The 23,155-nt window shown below is 41.7% G+C and overlaps 1 protein-coding gene across 1 annotated transcript in view; it reads right to left on the minus strand.

Moving 5' to 3' along the window:
- The window catches only part of crcp (calcitonin gene-related peptide-receptor component protein), a 68,508-nt gene extending 50,403 nt beyond the window's left edge, over nt 1-18,105 (minus strand). Inside the window, exons 1-3 of the mRNA XM_068008206.1 lie at nt 18,037-18,105; nt 7,584-7,620; nt 6,869-6,967 (exon numbers count right to left, since the gene is read on the minus strand). Coding sequence (XP_067864307.1) covers nt 6,869-6,967; nt 7,584-7,620; nt 18,037-18,044 — 144 coding nt within the window. The 5' untranslated portion in view covers nt 18,045-18,105. The remainder of the gene's footprint in view (nt 1-6,868; nt 6,968-7,583; nt 7,621-18,036) is intronic.
- Nucleotides 18,106-23,155: the final 5,050 nt, after the last annotated feature.

Consider the following 23,155-nt stretch of genomic DNA (forward strand, 5'->3'; position numbering starts at 1 on the left):
TGGCTGGCCCCAGCACCAAGTGCTTACCTGTCGCTGCCAAAGTCACCACTGCCCTCCACAACTTCTCCTCCGCATCCTTCCAGGGTGCAGCAGGCTACACCGCCGATGTCTCTCAGTGGTCTGCGCGGAAGAGCCCTGCAAATACACCTGCACCTACTCTGCAGTAACACAATGGGTGGCATCAGTGGTGGGTCCTCATAGTGATACCCAGGAGCGGGCATTATTGGACACAACAGACAGGATTCGCGGAGACATGGCAGTGGTGGTGCCAATATAATGTGTGCTGTTTGTTGCTCTGAAATTCAATATAGGTACCACCCATGGCAAACCCTCCGACACCCTTGTGCACCCCCTTCATGCTCACGAAACATTTGCCTTACACTGCCTACTGCACATATGTGATGCATGCCCTGTGGCTGCAGCACAGGTGGTGGCAGGTTGAGTGAGGCTGGCCGTGAGGGAGATGCACGAGAGGTTGAGTATGGGATGGAGCAATGAGATTGTATGAGGATTGGGTTGCGTGTTAGTGGCAGGATGAGTACTGGCGAGGTGAGTAGGTGGAGGTAAGATGAGGATGGGGTTTGAGTGGGTATGAGGGGTGATGTGACAGAGTAGTGTTGGCGGTGCCGAAGGAGATGTGGGGTTGGGGCAGTGTTGTGGCAGATGGAGTGTAGGGGAAAGACTTTGTGTTCTCACTGCGGCTGACCTACTGAGGTCATTGCAGTGCCTCCTGCACTCTATGCAGGTGGGCGATATGTTGGTTGCGCAGGTGACCCCCTCTGCCACCTCGAGCCAGGCCTTCTTGGTGGCAGAGGCTGGCCGCTTCCTCCCGCCCGCCGGGTGGAAGATCTCTGTCTTCGCCCTCCTCCTCACCCCATCTGATGATACCTGGGGTGAGGCATCATTAAACTGGGAGCAGCCTTCCCCCTGGGCTGCTCCATGCTGAAATTTGTTCCATTGGTTGCAGCATCTGTCAGTGGAGGACTGCCCCTTTAACTAGAGAGCCTCCAGCTGACAGATCGTACTGCGCATGCGCAGCCCGCCCGACGCGCAGACCAGCAGCGCGGACCCCGGAGGAGCAGGTAATTGATTCCTATTAGTGTGTTGCCTGCTACGATCGCGCGGGCAACCCACTAATTTCACCAAGCGTGTTGACCACGCTCCCGAAACCCAACCCGCCGGAAACCCGCAGGCCTGGTAACATCGAGCCCTATGCCTCTGGTTCTAGACTCTCATTAAAAGTAAGAGATTTAACTTATATCTATATCCCCTCAACCACTGGAAAGTGTCCGTTTCTGTCTACTATATCCCATCCCTTCATAATTTTAAATACCTCGACTGAATCACCCCCTAATTTCCAATGTTCTAATGAAAACAGTCTCAATTTTCCAAATCTTTCTCATATTTGGTATTTCCTCATTCCAAGCCGCATCCTAGTGAATCTGTAACATCTCTATTGCCTCAACATCCTTCCTATAGCGTGTAGCTCAAAACTGCACATAGTACTCCAACCGTGGTCTTACTAAGGTTTTACAGAGATTCACTATTACAACTCAACTATTATATACCATACCTTTTGCCATAAAACCCAATGTGACATTATCCACTTGGAGTTAATATTTTAGTAAAATAATGCTGGACATGACTAACTCGATTGAATTTTTTGAGGAGGCAACAAGGAGGGTCGATGAGGGTAGCGCGTTAGAAGTAGTCTACATGGATTTTAGCAAGGCTTTTGACAAGGTCCCACATGGCAGACTGGTCAAAAAAGTAAAAGCCCATGGGATCCAAGAGAAATTGGCAAATTGGATTCAAAATTGGCTCAGTGGCAGGAAGCAAAGGGTGTTTTTGTGTCTGGAAGGCTGTTTCCAGTGGGGTTCCACAGGGCTCAGTAATAGGTCTCTTGCTTTATGTGGTATATATTAATGATTTAGAGTTAAATGTAGGGGCCATAATTCAGAAGTTTGCAGATGATACAAAAATTGGCCATGTGGTTGACAGTGAAGAGGAACAGCACAGACATGATGGGCTGAATGACCTTCTTCTGTGCCATAAATTTCTATGATTCAATGAAATGCAGGACAAATACATACCCAAGATCAACAAGCTCAGACTAAATAAGTGTGACCCTAAATGGTTCAAAAACAAATTAAATGGAAAATTTTTTAAAATGACCTCTACAAATCCTGCAGGGAGAAAAGAGAAGGGGCTCACTGGGATGAATGTAGGATCATGTGGAAACAAGTTAAAAGGGAGATCAGGGGAGCTTAGAAAGAAATAGAAAAAAAGCATGGTTGCTGAGGTATAGTTGCTGAGGCAAAATGTAGCAGTAAAAAATTAATTCAGTACAATGATAATAAGAGTACCATCAGAGAAGAGGTGAGAACATTAAAAGATGCAAATAGGCTTGAAACTGATGAGCACAAGAAGTATTCACAAGGGAAAACATGAACAACATGCCTTCCCCTCCAAGTGTACAGACACAATTTCAAGACTTGAATATAAATGAGATTGCAGTACTAGACCAGCTGTTTGTGGAGCTCAAGAACAATTAAAAATGAAGGTCCACCATCAGGACTTTAAAAAAAAAATGATGATAGGTGGGCAAAAAAGAAACCATGTAGTACAGTGGTTTATTACACTGTCCTTGCACCCCCGGGGTCATGGTATCAAATCCAGCCCAGACCGATAGGAAAGTCTCTTCTCTCTGCCAGCTGTAAGGGTCCTATGTGAAATTGATTTGATCAGCTTCAACTAAGTTTCTAGTAAATTCATGCCACGTAACTGTCCCTAATTCAGCGCTAACTGGCCCCCTTTCCTGCTCCAATATATAGATTTGGTTCTTAGATAATGTCAAGCCATTGTAATCTATTTGCAATCTCGTGTTTGCTATGGCAAACAATAATATTAAAATCATTACACTAACCTACAGAACAAGAACATTAACTGCTCAAATAGCATTCACCTCAATTAGTCGAAAGCTGGACATTAGCGAGAACGCGAGGACATTCTGAAGAGGGAGGGTGAACAGCCAGAGGTCGTGGACCATATTGGTACCAACGACATCGGTAAAAAAAGGGATGAGGTCCTGCATGCAGAATATAGGGAGTTAGGAAATAAATTAAAAAGCAGGACCTCTAAGGTAGTAATCTCAGGAATACTCCCAGTGCCACGTGCTAGCGAGAGCAGAAATTGGAGAATAGACCAGATGAATGCATGGCTTTAGAGATGGTGTAGGAGGGAGAAGTTTAAATTCCTGAGGCATTGGGACCAATTCTGGGAAAGGAGGGACCTGTACAAGATGGATGGGTTGCGCCCAGGCAGAGCCGGGACCAATATCCTCGCGGAGGCATTTGCTGGTTCTGTTGGGGAGGGTTTAAACGAGTATGGCAGGGGGGTGGGAACCTAAGGGCAGGTACAGAAAGGACAAATTCAGAAGACCAGGAAACTACAAGCAGAAAAGCAGTCAGTGACGTAGTCAGAGACTCAGAAAGGCAAAAAAAGCAAATATTAAATAGTGTTCAGCACAGGAATTTGAAGGGGTTAAAGGGTATATACTTCAATGCAAGGAGTATTACAAACAAAGCAGATGAGCTAAGGGCACAGATAGACACATGGCAGCATGATATCATTGCTATAATGGAAACCTGGCTTAAAGAGGGGGATAATTGGCAGCTCAATATCCCTGGACATAGAGTTTTCAGGCAGGATAGAGTGGGTGATAAAAAAGGAGAGGGGGATAGCATTATTGGTTAAAGAATCAATTACAGTTGTGAGAAGGGATGATATGCTAAATGGATCATCAATCGTGGCCATATGGGTTGAGCTAAGAAATAAAAAAGGGGCAGTCACACTACTAGGGGTCTACAATAGAACCCCGAATAGCGAAAGGAAGACAGAAGAACAAATATGTAGGCAAATTTCTGAGTGCAAAAATAAGAGGGCAATAATAGTAGGGGACTTCAACTACCCTAACATCAACTGGGATTCAAACAGTGTGAGGGGCACAGAGGGCACAACATTCTTGATCGGTGTCCAGGAGAACATTTTTAGCCAGTACGTGACAAACCCAACAAGAGGGGATGCAATTCTAGATTTAGTCCTGGGAAATGAAGATGGGCAAGTGGGCAAGAGACAGTGGGTGACAATATTGGGGATAGTGACCATAATTCAGTTAGTTTTAGCATTATTATGGAAAAGGACAGAGTTAAATCAGGAGCAAACGTTTTAAATTGGGGGAAGGCAAATTTTACAGAACTAAGAGGTGATTTGGCAGAAGTGGACTGGATACAACTACTTGAGGAGAAATCAGTGACAAGCCAGTGGGAGGCACTAAAAAGTGAAATTCTACAGGTACAATGCAGACACATCCCCTCAAAGATAAAGGGTGGCATTGCCAAATCTAGAGCGCCCTGGTTGTCTAGAAGTATATGGGGCAAGATAAAGCAGAAAAAGAAAGCTTATGACTGTCACAGAAAACTAAATACTGCAGAAAGCCTTGAGGAGTATAGAAAGTACAGGGATGACATAAAAAAGGAAATAAGGAGAGCAAAGAGAAGGCATGAAAAAATATTAGCTAGTAAGATTAAAGAAAACCCAAAGATGTTTTATCAGTACATTAAGAACAAGAGGATAGCTAAGGAAAAGGTGGGACCTATCAGGGATGATAAGGGTAACTTGTGTGTAGAAGCAGAGGATGTGGGTAGGGTTTCAAATGAATATTTTGTCGCCATATTCACAAAGGAAAGGGATGATCCGGATGTAGTAGTTAAAGAGGAGGGGTGTAAAATATTGGATAAAGTAACCATAACGAGAGAGGAAGTACTAGAGGGACTGGAATCCTTGAGAGTTGGTAAGTCACCAGGGCCGGATGGATTGTTTCCTAGGCTATTGAAGGAAGCCAGGGAGGAAATAGCGGATGCTCTGAGGATCATTTTCCAATCCTCACAAGATACAGGGGAGGTACCGGAGGGCTGGAAGACTGCAAACGTAGTTCCATTGTTTAAAAAGGGTATGAGGGAAAGGCCGAACAATTATAGGCTGGTCAGTCTTACCTCGGTGGTGGGAAAATATTAGAATCAATACTGAGAGATAGGATAAACTGTCACTTGGAAAGGCATGGTTTAATCAGGGATAGTCAGCATGGATTTGTTAGGGAAGGTCATGCCTTATAAATCTGACTGAAATCTTTGAGGAAGTGACAAGGAGGATTGATGAGGGTAGTGCAGTGGATGTTGTCTACATGGATTTTAGTAAGGCATTTGACAAGGTCCCACATGGCAGACTTGTCAGAAAGGTAAAAGCCCATGGGATACAGGGAAATGTGGCAAATTGGATCCAAAATTGGCTCAGTAACAGGAAACAAAGGGTAAAAGTCAATGGATATCTTTGCGAATGGAAATCCATTTCCAGTGGTGTACCACAGGGCTCAGTGTTGGGTCCCTTGCTGTTTGTGGTATATATTAATGATTTGGACTTGAATGTAGGGGGCATGATTGGCAAATTTGCAGATGACACAAAAATTGGCCATGTAGTTGTATGTGAAGAGGATAGCTATAGACTCCAAGAAGATATCAATGCGTTGGTGGAATGGGCGGAAAAGTGGCAAATGGAATTCAACCCGGAGAAGTGTGAGGTGATGCATTTCGGGAGGGCAAACAGTAAAAGGGAATACGCAGTAAACGGGAATATATTGAGAGGGGTAGAGGAAGTGAGAGACCTTGGAGTGCATGTGCACAGGTCCCTGAAGGTGGCAGTACAGGTAGATAAGGTTGTGAAGGAGGCATACGGAATGCCCTCCGTTATTAGCAGAGGTACAGAATACAAAAGCAGGAATGTAATGATGGAACTGTATAAAACGCTGGTGAGGCCACAGCTGGAGTATTGTGCACAGTTCTGGTCATCACATTACAGGAAGGACGCAATTGTTCTGGAGAGAGTGCAGAGAAGATTTACAAGAATGTTGCCAGGGCTTGAAAGTTGCAGCTCCAAGGAGAGATTGGATAGGCTGGGGTTATTTTCCTTGGGGCAGAGGAGGCTGAGGGGTGACTTGACTGAGGTGTACAAAATTATGAGGGGCCCAGATAGAGTAGACAGGAAGTACCTGTTTCCCCTAGCGGAGAGTTCAAGAACTAGAGGACATTGATTTAAGCTGATTGGTGGAAGGATTAGAGGGGACATGAGGAAAAGCTTTTTTACCCAGAGGGTGGTGGGTGTATGGAATTCGCTGCCCGAATTGGTGGTAGAGGCAGGGACCCTCAACTCTTTTAAAAAGTACCTGGACCTGCACCCACTGTCCCCATGAACTGCTGCCTTGAACTGCAGTGAATTTGCTTCCCTTCCCTTCATTAAAAATAATGTTGGGTCCAGGATACAGTAGCTCCCTCAAACCCTCACCTCCCCTCTGAGCATTAAGTAGTCTATGGGGAGAATAATGAACCTCCTGCTCTGGGCATACATACCTCCCCACATCCTCCCTTTCTCTGGCCTCCATCCCTATGCTCAGTTCATTTATCATCTTCCCTCTAACTCTGCTTGAACTGAAGACTGTGCTTAGTCTTGACTTCCCATGTGCAGCACCAAGAGCAATCAACCAGTGTGTATATAGATTATACATGGAATTTTTTTTAAAGGCACAACAAAGTACATAAAAAACTTGTACATTCCTAAAGAACCTGACCATGAATGATATGGGGACACTAAGCTAATTCCTACAAAGTATCTCATCAGCAAAACTAATTTGGTCAACCAGTAAAACAGTAGCAGATGTTCATTCATGATGGACTAATTCTCCTTCCTGAACATTACAAGAAACTGGGGTGGAAAAAGTGCAAACCTTGGCAACTCACAATGGCTGTATTCTACCTACCTCATACATTATTGTGTTGAGATTCTGCTGACCAGCACTATGTTTCTTATTTCCACTTTCTTTCCTTTGCTCTTTAAGATCAGTCAGAAGCTTAAAGACCTACAAATGGAGAATAAAAGGATGAAAGAATGCCGACAGGTGTAGATTCTCCATTGAGATTTCAATGTATTGCATTATAGGGGTGATTCCGCGATCCCCTTATCCCAGCGGGGGAGCTACGCCCACAGGGCATACAAGTTGGTGACAGGGCTACAACACTACAGCTAGCTACGATGCTCTAATCTACAGTCCCTGGAAGCACTGCTCCTCGCTGAATGTGTAAACTTTGCATTCCATCAGATACTTATATTTATTCATATGACCAAATAATAGACATCTGCATTTTAGCTATTAAAACAGCAGCAAGGAGAAACAAAGAAAGAGAAAATATTATAAATTTTATATACTTTTTTTTGTGATGAGTGAGAATAGCTTAATTGTTTCCATACTTTTACTTGCTGTGTTTGTACTCGTGCCCAGGCGCAAAACAGTGGGAAATACAAAGGTGGGGGGCGGGTGGAGGGGGGTAATGGTCTGCAGAAAAAAGTCTGACCACAGTATGAGAGCACAGATTACAGTAAAATTCACATCAAAATGGCACGCACTTTGTTATTAAGAAAGATTAAAACAGCTGTTGTACAACTGATGTAAAAGGAGCAAAAATTCAAAACTTTACCTCATAATTACTTAGCATTGCAGCATTTGCGTCTTTTCTGAAATAAAAAAAATTACAAATACATGTTCATAAAGTTTTTATTTGAAAAAATTATGTACAAAAAAAGACAATTCATTGAGTACTGAATATATTTTCTTTTACGAGCTTCAAATTGCCGTAACTCAGTAGTGTGTCACACCCCCGTATTCATTGGTCATGGTTCCTGCTTAGTATTTACCCGTTTTGAAGGAATTTCTGACCACAAAGCAAAATTTTAATTTCTTAATATGTAGTTTTAGCCAATGTAACATACTTTGTATTATCAGGTCCACAGATTTATGCCAAATGAATAAGTCAAATTGTGCTTTTATTACAGAATACTGTGGGAGTGTTTATGGCATTTTCAGGTTCGAATTCCTTGATAAATGCATATTTACATGGGTTGTTTGATAAGGGAAGGGGATTTAAATACTATAATGGAGAATGTATTATTGAACTGGTATATTTTAAGTGTTGTTGGGAATAAGAAGAACTTTGGCTAAAAATAAAGAAATTAAAGTAAAATAGAGTAGTAAATGGTGGAGTGAAATTATATAGAAATTCAAGTGAAACGAATTTCATTGAAAATAAGATGAAGTTGTATATTGAAGCTTAATATATATTTGTAGAGGTTTATGACTGAAGGGACTGCGAGTTAAAGTTGATGATATGGATTATATTAAAATGTATTTGTTGTATATGTTTCTACATAATGTGAAGATTAACATTGCTTTCTAATGTGCATATTCAATATAACTTGTGTGGATTATTTTGGATATAGACATGTTATAATAAAAAATATTTCTGGAATTTTCTATTCATGCAAGCATCAACTTGTATGCTGGGAGAAGGTGAGTTGGTGAGTGTCCAAATGTGGGTGTGTTATGTGTAATGAAGTTGGAGCATAGTGTTTTAAGTAGAAAATTTGTTTTCAAAGTGGATGGGGTTGTTTGGAGTTTGTTATATGATTGTGAAGTTGGACTTGTGACAGATGGAGGCTGAAGATTGGGGAAGTATAAACCGCTAGCCGAGCAAGGAGGAGAAAATAATGGGACCGTGGAGAAGTTGGTGGTGGTTAGTTGATAAGGTGGGAATTTTGGTTGAATGACGGAGGAAAGTTAGAAGTTGCAGAGAGTTTGGTGGTCAGTGAAAGAGATTGGTGGGATGAGATGTAAACGGTGATGAAGAAAAGAATGGTGAGGGAAAAGTTATGTGGCGAGTATAGATACGTGTCATATAAATGCGATGCCCAGCATGATGCAAATAGCATCACAAGAGGAAGTAATTAAATATTACTTACTATGAGTACAAAAAGTGCACACTATACACAAGACTTTCCACTATAAGATATCTGAACATAGAAAAGGCATGTACGTTGAGAATGGCACGTACATTGATCCAATTCAACAATTTGCATTTATATATTCAAAAGCAAAATACTGCGGATGCTGGAAATCTGAAATATAGTGCATTTATAGGGCATATAAATGCATATAGGGCATTTATATAGTGCCTTTAACGTGGAAAATGACCCAATGTATTTCAGAGGGGAATAATCAGACAAAAATGGACACTGAACCAAAGAAGGAGATATTAGGATGGGTGACTAAAAGCTTGGTCAAAGAGGTAAATTTTAAGGGGGATCTTAAAGGAGGATAGAAAGTTGGAGAGGCAGAGAGGTTTAGGGAAAGAATTCTAGAGCTTAGGTCCTAGACAGCTGAAGGCACGGTCACCAATGGTGGGGCAAAGGGAGCGGGGGATGCACAAGAGGCCAGAGTTGGAGGAATGCAGAGTTCTTGGAGGATTATAGGGTTGGACAAGGTTACAGATAGGGAGAGGTGAGGCCATGGAGAGATTTGAACACGAGGATGAGAATTTTAAAATCGAGGCGTTGCTGGATGGGGAGCCAAGGCAGGTCAGTGATCACAGGGTGAACGGAGGGTGGAAGATGCAAGGCCAGCCAGGAGAATATTGGAATAGTCGAGTCTGGAGCTAATAAAAGCATGGAAGAGGGTTTCAGCAGCAGATGAGCTGAGGCAGGGTTGGAGACGGACGATGTTTCGGAGGTGGAAGTAGGTGACTGTTGTGATGCTTTTATGTGCTTTAATGTGTTTCTAGCACATTTCAGATCTTTGCTGCAATCCACAAAAGCTTCAGATGGTTTCATAACACACTGCTTAGTCAAGGAAAGTGCTCGTGTTGAAGCTCCCTGCCCAATAAAGGCATCTGTTAAACAGCCTTGATTGGCCAGACAAAGAAAAGCAAGGACAGTGCACAATTCGAGTTTGCAGCATCCAAAATCTGCACCGTTGCCAGAAGTAAGGAAAAGAACATGAAGTAATAAAGAGATGATGACAACAGCAGGGGGAAAAAATATGAAGGACAGGAAATCCTACTGAGGTGGCCAGCAATTCCAAGAGATAAAAAGCAGCAAAACGTGGACAAGTGCCAAAGGGAAAAGTGAAGCCAATTGCTAAAGTTGTGGGTATTCCATCTGAACTCTCAATCTGCTGGTGATATCAGTGGTAACAGAAGCATGTCATTGCATTCAAAGAGCTCACACTGAAAATGCAACTTTATTTATGGTATCTGCTTTATCTTGGTCATCTTTACTTTCTTGCTGAATACTGATCTAATGACATTCATAAAGAGATTAGTTTTTATTTAAAAAAGAGCTTCCCTGGATGGATTCTCCCCTTTCAAGATGTAACTGTAAGAAAGATACCAAATAAGCAAATTTCTGTCACAATGTCTGTCAATATTGCAGGCAGTCAAGATGAAGTTGCTCACTATTAGGAAAACTAAGAAACTACATTATTTCTGTGACAACCATACTCCAAATCTAACATGAAGCAAATTCCAAAGCTTAGATAACCTCACCAATACTTGCTGAGTGGCCGAAGGGGCATCCAAGATCAGTGGAAATGCAGGGGTCAAAACATTGCAATCATTCTGGACAACTGAAAAGCAATTCTTACCTTGACAAATTTAACAGTAATTTTTCTACCTCCAAACACAAAGTCATTGGTATAGCTGAGGTATCAACAGGTCATTAAAAACTTGAAACGTTACAGGGGAGCAGAATGGTAGAATGAATTTGATGTGCCATTGATAATAGAAGTGAATGTACAACTTGACAAATGGATTAATCTCCTTGATGAAATTCACATTCTAATTGTAGTGAAACCTACAACAATAGAAGAAACTATTTTGCAACTGCCTTAAATAAAATTTGCTGATTTGTGGAAAGATTTGGAACACATTGACATACAAGACCCACCTCCTGCTTCCTTGACCCTATTTCCACTAAACTGACTACCCAACTTCCCTTCCTGGCGCTTATGTTAACTGACATTGTAAATGGTTCCCTCTCAAGTACTGTCCCCCTCATTTCAAAACCGCTGTCATCACCCCCGGCTGAAAAACTCACCAGACCAGGTAAGAACAGGTTTCCTTCTTTAAAGGCCATTGAACGAGTTGGGGTTTTACTAATGAGAGCATTTTATTGCCAAATTTAAACTGAATTCAAATTCTCAAACTGCCACAGTAATTTAGTCATGATGGTCCAGACATCATGGTGTGGGGCAGGCTTGATGGACCAGTTGGCCTTTTCCTGCCATCCATTTCATGTGTCAATTTTGTATGGTGGGATTTGAACTCATGTTCTCTGGATTTCTAGTCCAGTAACATAACCACTACACTACTGTGCCCAAATATTGCCCCTGCCCTTGATGATTTACATTGGCTCCTGGTTCCCCAATGCCTTAAATTTAAAGCTCTCATCCTTGTATCTCATCCTTACATGGCCTTGCCCCTCGCTACCTCCAATTTCCTCCAGCCCTACAACCCCTGAACTCTCTGTTCCTTGACTTTGGCCTTTTGTGCACCCCTCCTCCCTTCCTCTTGTCCCACCATTGGCAGCCATACATTTAAGCTGCCTGGGCCCCATGCTTTGGAATTCCCTCCCTAAACTCCTCCATCTCCCTCTCCTCCTGTAAGACCCTGCTTAAAACCCACCGCTTTGACCAAGCTTTTGGTCACCCCTCCTAATAACTCCTTCTTTGGCTCAGCAATCATCTTTGTCTGATTACAACTCTGTGAAGTTCCTTGAAATATTTTTTTCTATGTTAGAAGCGCTATATAAATGCAAGTTGCTGTTTGGGATCTGTCAACGTTCAATAAACTGGATAAATGCATCAACCACAACTGGAAGAGATTTTATTGAGAGTGAACAAAGAACTATTACTGTTCTTTAATTTTTGTAACTTTCACCAGTTCTATCCATTTTTTAAATATAAACTTTAGGTAATTTATTTGCAGATGTTTAGTTCTTTTCCACATTTTTAATTGTTTCCAATGCTATTTTGAACGAACACCCAAATATAAAAGTTTTAGCATGAAATTGGTGTTCACTAAATAGGTGTATGGTGTTCCACTTACTGCCAGTAGGTGGTGAGTGAATTGCACAATGTTATTTTCAAAAACTGGATTTAGTTTTCTATCTTCACTCTTGTGAAACAAGAGTTTTCAGAATCCAATAATCAAAATACAGTCTTAAAACTCGCAGCTGGTTATTTATGCATTATAATAGTTTTCTTTCCGTACTATTATAGATGAAAGGGTACAAAACCTGATTGTGACATTAACTAAAAGCAGTTTACATTTGCTTTGTCAGCAGCCAATTACCAGTAAATATTATAAATGCATGACTTTGTTTCACAGATATGAAAGGTTTAATTTATAAAATAAATTATAAAACCAAAGCACACCTTAAGGATTATTTGCTCCTCAAAATCCCACCTCCCTCCTATGTAGCAAGCCTCTAACATTCTCCACTTGGGAGTTTCCTCAGATACTGTTTCTCTTTTGATTACTAAGCTTGTCAAAATGTCAGTAAGCCACCAGTCAGTCTGCCTCCATCCCCCACAAACTATTAATCAGCATTTGTCTCAGACTACCAAGATTCAAGGGGATAACCCTTGGTTGTACTATTTGAAAAACACCCAGAATGCGTTTGAACCCTGGTGGGATTGGAAACTTAAAATGCTGGACTACTAACTCTCTAAAAAGTCACTTTCTTTAAGAAAAGGACTGCACTCTCCATATATTAAATAATTCATGATTCCTGAGGGAAGAACCCAAAATATTATTTTAACGACTTGGATTTCTACATCGCTCTTCATATGCAGAGACATATCTCAAAGCAGTGGGAAAATAGCCAATGAGCAGGAAAAAAATGAAAAAAGGGGGGCTGAGAGGATGCAAAAGCATGGTCAAGGTAAGGGGTCTTAAAGACACTTTTGAAAACAGGGAGGCGACAAGGAGCACAAAATGAGGATAGTGTTGGAGAATTCAAATGTGTATAGGGCAAAGAGAGATCACTGCGGAAGGGTGGTGTGAGGCCTTGGAAGAATTTGAAGGTGATGAGGATATTCAAATCAATTCACTAGGTCATGGGTAACCAATGGAGCTTGGTGAGAAAAGGGAATTCTGAAGGTGTGGGCAAGGATGCAGGCCATAATATTTTGGATGAGTTGTACTTTTTAAAAGAGGATGGTGATGGAAAGACTAACAGTGTGCTGAAGAAGCCGACCTTCGAGTTAATAAAGGATGGATTAGGATTTCAGCAGCAGAGGGCGAGGTGGAGTGGGGGTAAGCAACATTTCGGAGGTGAAAGAAAAAAGTCTTGGAAGCAAATTAGATGTGGGGGGAAAAAGGTGAATAAAGTGTCTAGCAGTACAACAAAGATTTCATACCTCTGTATTTAGGTTGACTTGGCAACATTGTGCATGAGAGAAGAGGCCATCAACAAATAATGTTGATGGCAGCAACAAGTTCGAGGAGAACCTTGGGAAAGCAGTGCCTCAGAGGTGGACTATGGAGGAGAGATGTTCGAGGAGATGGTGTGGTCAGTGGGATAGAGGCGGAGGAGGGACAGTAAGCTGTGGTCGGTCACACAAGTTGGCATATCGGCATGATTGGAGGGCCTACAAAAGGGGCATTGATGAGGTTGAGGACATAGGTGCATACGGACGTCCTATCGTATCAGGCAACGGAACCCTGTGTGAGAACCTCTCTGGATACATCGAGGGCATTCTGAAACCCATCGTACAGGGAACCCCCAGCTTCTGTCGCGACACTACAGACTTCCTACAAAAACTCGGTACCTACGGACCAGTTGAACCAGGAACACTTCTCACCACGATGGACGTCTCGGCACTCTACACCAGTATCCCCCACGATGACAGCATCGCTGCGACAGCATCAATATTTAACACCAACAACAGCCAATCTCCAGACGCCATCCTACAACTCATCCACTTCATCCTGGATCACAATGTCTTCACCTTCGATAACCAGTTCTTTACCCAAACACACGGAACAGCCATGGGGACCAAATTCGCACCCCAATACGCCAACATTTTCATGCACAAGTTCGAGCAGGACTTCACAAGTTCGAGGAGGACTTCTTCACTGCACAGGACCTCCAACCAACGCTATACACCAGATACATCGACGACATTTTCTTTCTATGGACCCACGGCGAAGAATCACTAAAGAGACTACACGATAACATCAACAAGTTCCATCCCACCATCAAGCTCACCATGGACTACTCCTCAGAATCAGTTTCTTTCTTGGACACACGAATCTCCATCAAAGACGGGCACCTCAGCACCTCACTCCACCGCAAGCCCACGGACAACCTCACGATGCTCCACTTTTCCAGCTTCCACCCTAACCACGTCAAAGAGGCCATCCCCTATGGACAGGCCCTGCGAATACACAGAGTCTGCTCAGACGAGGAGGAACGCGACGGACACCTACAGACGCTGAAAGACACCCTAGTAAGAACGGGATATGACGCTCGACTCATCGGTCGACAGTTCCGACGGGCCACAGCAAAAAATCGCATAGACCTCCTCAGAAGACTAACACGGGACGCAACCAACAGAGTACCCTTCGTCATCCAGTACTTCCCCGGAGCGGAGAAACTACGCCATGTTCTCCGCAGCCTTCAACATGTCACCAATGACGACGAACACCTCGCTATGGCCATCCCCACACCTCCACCACTCGCCTTTAAACAGCTACCCAACCTCAAACAGACCATCGTTCGCAGCAAATTACCTAGCTTTCAGGAGAATAGCGTCCACGACACCACACAACCCTGCCACGGTAACCTCTGCAAGACATGCCAGATCATCGACACAGATACCACCATCACACGAGAGGACACCACCCACCAGGTGCATGGTTCATACTCCTGTGACTCGGCCAACGTTGTCTACCTCATACGTTGCAGGAAAGGATGCCCCAGAGCATGGTACATTGGCGAGACCATGCAGACGCTGCGACAACGGATGAACGGACACTGCGCAACAATCGCCAGACAGGAGGGTTCCCTCCCAGTCGGGGAACACTTCAGCAGTCAAGGACATTCAGCCACCGACCTTCGGGTAAGCGTACTCCAAGGCGGCCTTCGAGACACACGACAACGCAAAATTGTCGAGCAGAAATTGATAGCCAAGTTCCACACCCATGAGGACAGCCTCAACCGGGATCTTGGGTTCATGTCACGCTACACGTAACCCCACCAGCGAACAAAAGTTATCTGTTTTTAATATAATGGGTCATTTGCTGTCTTTCTCTTCCTTCCGGATGTTTCTATGTTGCTGCCTCTCTCTCTTTTTTTTTGGTTGTTTGTATATTTTAGTAGGGATTGTGGATGCTTTGGTGATAGTTTTCCAAAATTCCCTGGACTCAGGAGAGGTCCCGGCAGATTGGAAAACTGCTAATGTAACACCGTTATTTAAAAAGGGTAGTAGGCAGAAGGCTGGAAATTATAGGCCAGTTAGCTTAACATCTGTGGTGGGTAAAATTTTGGAGTCAATTATTAAGGAGACAGTAACGGAACATTTAGATAAGCATAATTTAATAGGACAAAGTCAGCATGGCTTTATGAAGGGGAAGTCATGTCTGACAAATTTGCTTGAGTTCTTCGAGGATATAACGTATAGGGTGGATAAAGGGGAACCAGTGGACGTAGTGTATTTAGACTTCCAGAAGGCATTCGACAAGGTGCCACATAAAAGATTATTACTTAAGATAAAAAATCACGGGATTGGGGGTAATATTCTGGCATGGGTGGAGGATTGGTTATCAAACAGGAAGCAGAGAGTTGGGATAAATGGTTCATTTTCGGACTGGCAACCAGTAACCAGTGGTGTTCCACAGGGGTCGGTGCTGGGTCCCCAACTCTTTACAATCTATATTAACGATTTGGAGGAGGGGACCGAGTGCAACATATCAAAATTTGCAGATGATACAAAGATGGGAGGGAAAGTAGAGAGTGAGGAGGACATAAAAAACCTGCAAGGGGATATAGACAGGCTGGGTGAGTGGGCGGAGATTTGGCAGATGCAATATAATATTGGAAAATGTGAGGTTATGCACTTTGGCAGGAAAAATCAGAGAGCAAGTTATTTTCTTAATGGCGAGAGACTGGAAAGTACTGCAGTACTGGGGGTCCTAGTGCAAGAAAATCAAAAAGTTGGTATGCAGGTGCAGCAGGTGATCAAGAAAGCCAACGGAATGTTGGCTTTTATTGCTAGGGGGATAGAATATAAAAACAAGGAGGTATTGCTGCAGTTATATAAGGTATTGGTGAGACCGCACCTGGAATACTGCATACAGTTTTGGTCTCCATACTTAAGAAAAGACATACTTGCTCTCGAGGCAGTACAAAGAAGGTTCACTCGGTTAATCCCGGGGATGAGGGGGCGGACATATGAGGAGAGGTTGAGTAGATTGGGACTCTACTCATTGGAGTTCAGAAGAATGAGAGGCGATCTTATTGAAACATATAAGATTGTGAAGGGTCTTGATCGGGTGGATGCAGTAAGGATGTTCCCAAAGATGGGTGAAACTAGAACTAGGGGGCATAATCTTAGAATAAGGGGCTGCTCTTTCAAAACTGAGATGAGGAGAAACTTCTTCACTCAGAGGGTGGTAGGTCTGTGGAATTTGCTGCCCCAGGAAGCTGTGGAAGCTACATCATTAGATAAATTTAAAACAGAAATAGACAGTTTCCTAGAAGTAAAGGGAATTAGGGGTTATGGGGAGCGGGCAGGAAATTGGACATGAAGCTGAGTTCGGATCGGTCAATGCCCTGTGGGTGGCGAAGAGGGCCCAGGGGCTATGTGGCCGGGTCCTGCTCCGACTTCTTGTGTTCTTTAGATTTGTGGTTGGGATCAGATCAGCCATGATCTTATTGAATGGCGGAGCAGGCTCGAGGGGCCGATTGGCCTACTCCTGCTCCAATTTCTTATGTTCTTATATTCGGTGGTACTGTAGGTAACACCTCTCTGTCTGAACACTTTGATTGCCTTGGCAACGGGCAGTTGGAAACATTATCTGTAATCACCAGGTATTGTTCTGTGATTTATAAATGCGAAAGGTTCGAGGATTTCGTGACATTCACCTGAGGAAGGAGGAAGCCTCTGAAAGCTTGTGATTTTCAAATAAAATTGTTGGAATATAACTTGGTGTTCTAAAATTGTTTACAATTATGTTTGTGGAGACAAATAATGGCCTTGGTTTTGCTAACAGGTCAAAAGTAGTTCGGGAGACGTGCAACATCCTTGATGGAGGAAGCAGAAAGGTAGAGGTCAGTCTTGTCTGGAAACATCAGGTAACTGACCCCGTGCTTTCATATATCACTGAGGGGTAGCACATAAATGAAGAGGAGCCCGAGGATGGAACCTTGGGTATACCAAAGGTGACTGTATGTGCAGGAGAGGAGAGGCCATTGACAAGTAATGTCGATGGTGCAACAAGTTCGAGGAAAACCTTGCGAGAGCAGTGCCTCGGAGGTGGACTATGGAGGAGAGATGTTGGAGGAGATGGTGGGAGAGAGGCGGAGGAGGGGCAGTAAGCTGTGGTCGGTCACACAAGATGCCACATTGGTATGATTGGAGGGCCTAGAAAAGGGACCGGAGGAGCTGTAATTGCAAAAAAAATTCTGTATAAATTATTTCTTTCACCGTAATACTGAAAACTAAGTACAGATTTCAAAGATCAGGTCTTGACAGGAGGGAGATTTATATCAAACAGTGAAACTGTTTGCAAACCCATTTAAACATATGAAGGTGACATTTTAAAACCAATGAACAAGACTTGTTTGGAGTGAAATAAAAATAAAAGATGAAGCTCTGCTTCAAGAAGCAGCGAGAAACCCCAGAGTGAGAGAAAATGCTGAGAAACACCAGCGGAATAAACATGGATCATCGCAGTGACGGAGTTTAACCTTCTCCAGGAGTCTGGCCCGGGGAACCAGGTACCTGGTTCCGTTTAAACGCTGCTGCGCGCGGCCGTCAATTATTATTTACAACAAATAATTAATAAAAATGGAAACGAAATAATAAAAACTTACACTTCCATCCCGCCTGAGCGCCACGGCAAAAAGTTCCTGACGGTCGCTTCCCCCCTGAATATTCGTTCCGCCCTGCAATCCTTTCGCTGGAAGAGGCAAGGTTGAAAAGCCAATTTCAAAGGTAAAAGAGCCTTGGTAGCAAATTAGATGTGGGGAGAAAAGTGTCGAGCATTACAACAAAGATTTCAAATTTCTGCATTTCGGCTGAGATGGGAGGTTGAGGACAGAGGTGCTTATGTATTTGGGTTTTGCCGACAGGTCAGAGGTAGTTTGGTAAACTGGCAACATCCTAGATGGAGTTTTCTACTATTTCACTTTTCATGGGGAAAAAAATGACTTTTTTTTGTTCATAATTGAAATTAATTTGAAAAGGACTTCAGGTGGTTGATAGAAATTGCTTAAGGTGAGATCTTGGAGTTGCCAACTCTGGTAGGAGGTAATCCTGGAGGTTTCAACACATGACTGCCCCCCCAACACTTACATCCTCCAGACACACATCTTCCCACCCAATTGGAAATGGAAGAGACTCTTCCCAACCCCATTGGATGGTTCTTGACAGTCCGTCAATAGCCTTTTCCACCCATCACCAATATTTCCATAACTAATAAATGAAAATATTCAAAGAAAATGGAAAAGAATATAGAAATAGGAGTAGGCCATTCGGCCCTTCGAGCCTGTTCCGCCATTCAATATGATCATGATTGATCCTCTATCTCAATACCATATTCCCGCTCTTTCCCCATACCCCTTAATACCTTGCGTGTCTAGAAATGGAAATATTTTAATGCCCCTATGATTTTTCTCCCGGGTTGCTCACAGCAGTGCCCTAGAGAATAATCTTTAATCCCTGGAGACTCCACAACAATCTTGGAGGGCCGGCAACCTTATCTAAAATATACAGGAAGATCGCGATCTGATTTCCAGTTCGTCACCTCACACAAGATTGTAAATGTGTTGGTTTTTTCATCATTTATTTGGAGGAGAATTTTTGCAACATAATTACTAAATGGTATAAACATTTTGAAATCTCATGTATAAAATAAAAATAGCAAATATAATTTTATGATTGGAGCACAAAATATTGTACAATTTTAATTTTTTTTTTACAACTATTGTGTGTATTTTCAGTAAGATAGTAGGGACAGTTCAAAATACTGAGATTCAGAACAGTGCGATTTTGCATCTCTATTGTTTGACGATGTGTTAATCAGCATTATTAAAGGTCAGGTAATGCTTGACCAACCTCATACAATTCTTTGAATAGTAGAGGATAAAGGAAAGGCAGCTGGTGTGCTATATGGATTTTCAAAGAACATCTGATAAGGTAACATGAAATAGACTTAGAGCAGAAATATGGCATGTGTGGTCTCATGATTGGAGAGATGGTTGGAGGACACAAAGGCTAGGGGTAAAAGGAAGATTCTTAGTCTGGAAAGATGTGATGAGTGGTATTCCACAGAGGTCAGTGTTGGGTATGTATATATACATAAAAAATAATCAAGAGTTATGAATTAGAGGAACAATATCAATATTTACATTGACACTAAATTGTGGGTTATGGAAAATTGTGATTGTTAAAGTTTGCAGCACATAAATAGGTGAACAGAATGGGCAGATAGGTGTCAGATGAAATTCAATTTAGAAAACTGTGGAGTTATACATCTTGCAAGTAAGAATAGAGAAAATAAATACACTTCAAATGGTAAGTTTTAATAGAGGTGTGGAAGGACAATGGTATGCAGATATACAAATCATTAAAGGGGACAGTGCAAGTAGATTAGGCCATAGAAAAGCAAGTGTTTGTATCTAGCGGAAAAGAAGACAAAAGCACGGAGGTAATGTTGAACTTGTACAAGAACTTAAGTTAGATGTCAGGTCATAAGATGAGGAAGGCTGTTACAATTCAGGTCTGTTGTACATACCTTCTTGGGTTCAGTGGCATCAGTCAGACTCATAAGCAGTTGAGTTTCTCATACTGTCAAATATCTAATTGTGTGGGTGTGTAACAATCATACTTCCATATGATTTGAATTGGATACTTGTCTTTCCTACATGTGCTTCTCCAATCTCTCTGAAGATTGTCCAAGCAAATACTTGTTAGGTGCAGCTTAATACAATTCATTAAGCTGATTTACTTCACAGCAAATAAATATACAGAGCAACGATTATGATCAGTTAGCACAACGTATTTTCATGTAATAATACAAAAGAACATGCTATATTTCCCGTCATCTTACCTCATTTAAACAAGCTGTCTTCTATTCTCCAGCATTTCTAACTGCTTTGCCTCAGTGAAAGTCCTCATAGATTTCCCTTTGACACTTCACTGCTCTTGCTATCTTTCTTTAACAAGATCTGATTGCTGCAAGAGCCTTCCTGTTCTTTTTTTAAAACTTGTTTTTTGTGTCCGAGTCTTTCTTCATCCCTCTTTCCAGACGCACAAATCAAATAGCTTTCTAGCACAATGGGTGTGAGGTGTTCTTTCTTTACTTAGGCAAACTAAGATGTGGAGATGCCGGTGATGGACTGGGGTTGACAATTGTAAACAATTTTACAACACCAAGTTATAGTCCAGCAATTTTATTTTAAATTCACAAGCTTTCGGAGGCTACCTCCTTCCTCAGGTGAACGATGTTCACCTGAGGAAGGAGGTAGCCTCCGAAAGCTTGTGAATTTAAAATAAAATTGCTGGACGAGAACTTGGTGTTGTAAAATTGTTTACAATAGGCAAACTAAGGAATTGCTCGTTTACTCTGGGGAAAATAACTTCCATTTAGCATATTCACCACCTTTTGACTAGGTGGCATTTTTAAACTTGTGGAAATACTTTGCTTAAAAAACATGAAAAAATAACCATTATTTTCAAATCCTTTTTGTGGGAAAAGGGCAAAAACTGCTGATAAATGACAAAGAACAATTCAGCACAAATTAGTTCATCCATCCCAAAAGATGCAGAAGTCCCTTGATTTCAGAATCCAATCATTTTTACTTCCATACTCTTCCTGGAAGTATATTCCATGTGGTGATCCGTTTGTATATAAAATAATTTCCTGACATCAGTACTAAATTTACCTTTTACAAGCTTGAATCTTTGTCCCCCATCTTACCCTCACTATGTAATTTAAAAGTAATAATCTGGATTTACTTTTCCATTCCTTTAGCTATCTTAAATAGCTCATTAGGATCTGCTCTCAGACTTCTCCTTTCCAGGCTAAAAAGCAAAAGTTTCCTTCATAACTGACACCTTTGAAACTAGATATTAGTCATGTGGCTCTAATCTGCAGTCTCTGGCACTTGAATGTCTCCTTTGTGTCTGTGACCAGAACAGGACACAATACTCAAGGTGTGGTCTGATCAGAGCACTGTACAGTTTGGTCATGACTTCTTCTGACTTGTATTCTACTGTTTTGGCAATGTAGTTCACCATTCTATTAGCTTTGTTGATTGCTACTCTGCATTGATTGGATATGTTGTGCATTGAGTCCAAGATTCCTAGGTCTCTTTCAACTCCATTCGTAGCGATTTCAACACCATTCATGGAGCATGTATCACTTTGTTTTTCCAATGTGCAGTAATTTATATTAGTCTGAATTAAATTCCATCTGACATTTTTCTATCTACTTAAATATTTTGTCTAGCTTATTTTGCAACTTCTCAACTCCCTCCTGTGATTCCACTGCACCTGCTAGTTTGGCATCATATGCAAATTTGATCACCTTGCATTAAGTTTCTGAGTCCAAGTTATTGATATAAATTAGAAATTGTAATAGTTCAAAAACAAGCCCAGGGTAACCCCTCAGTAATTGCCCCACCACCCTGACATAACTCATCTAATCAATACATGTTGCATTCTACCCTTTAGCCAATTTCTTATCTATTACTCTGAATACCAAACACTTTGAGTTAACTCAAATAGCCTTTGATGTGGAACTTGTAAAATGTTTTTTGGAAGTCTAGATACACCACACTGTAGGGCTTCCCAATCTGCTTGAATTGTCACTACCTCAAAGAATCTGAGGAGATTGGTCAGGCAAGATCGTTCCCTTCTGAAATGCATCAAAAAGGGCAATGCTTCTTTATGATTGTACAATATGACATGCACTTAATTGATTAGGTTTCAGAAGAGAGCTAGCAAAATATGCCCATTCAAGAGTAGTAAACTACACTAATAACTGGGATTCTAAACTTTACTCTGAACAGCAATTCACTGATTGACTACTAGAACAACCCAAGGTAAGAGTGTTGTTAAATAATGGTGTGTGAAATTCATCGCAAGCGATGATTCATTTGAGGCAGCAACTCTGCCTGAAGCAGCAAAATAGCAACAATGGTCAGAGAATAGATGGAAGATCCTAACTGGGGCAGTGTGATAAAATGATTATGTGGGACAGTGTTGTCCAAAAGAAATTGCTGACTAGCCACAGGTATAACTATGGTAACACTGCTTTAGACACATGCACTAATTTTAGTAGGAAACTCCTTAGACACTCACAATACAAGTAAATGTACTTCACGTGTATATTTACTAAACATCTACCACCATTCAGTAACCAAGTAAAACACTCAATGTTCAAAAAACACTTACACACTCTGCTTTTCTTCTTACCATTTTACCAACAAACTCACAAAATGTTAAAGTCTACATGCATATACTATGCAAACGAGTATCAAGATCACATGCCCAATGAAGGTGTCTATTACTCATTTTTTATTTAATTAGTAATGCAATGATCCACATCTGGATTCCCAATTAGCCATATATGGCTAGTGGCTAATGTATTTGACAACACTGATGTAGGATTAAAAAAAACCTTGCAGTTTGTTAGGTCATACGCAAATATTTAATAGCCATAATATCGACCAGTTAATCATTTAGGATTCCATTTTGTATAAAAGTAAATGCATTTTTAATAGGACTTATGTATGATACTGCTCCCAGTGCATTAGATGTTGCATAATATATTGTGGGACTTCCAATTCCATACAAATAGACTACCCCATAATTACAAGATTTGTGTATTTGCAATTCAGCATAATTATAATTTAGCAGAACTTGCTTTTGACAATTTTTTTTATTAGTCGTAGCCTCTTCCTTTATAAAAAAAAATCTGTTTACACA

Source organism: Heptranchias perlo, chromosome 28 (genome assembly GCF_035084215.1).
Source record: "Heptranchias perlo isolate sHepPer1 chromosome 28, sHepPer1.hap1, whole genome shotgun sequence".
Taxonomy (NCBI): Eukaryota; Metazoa; Chordata; class Chondrichthyes; order Hexanchiformes; family Hexanchidae; genus Heptranchias; species Heptranchias perlo.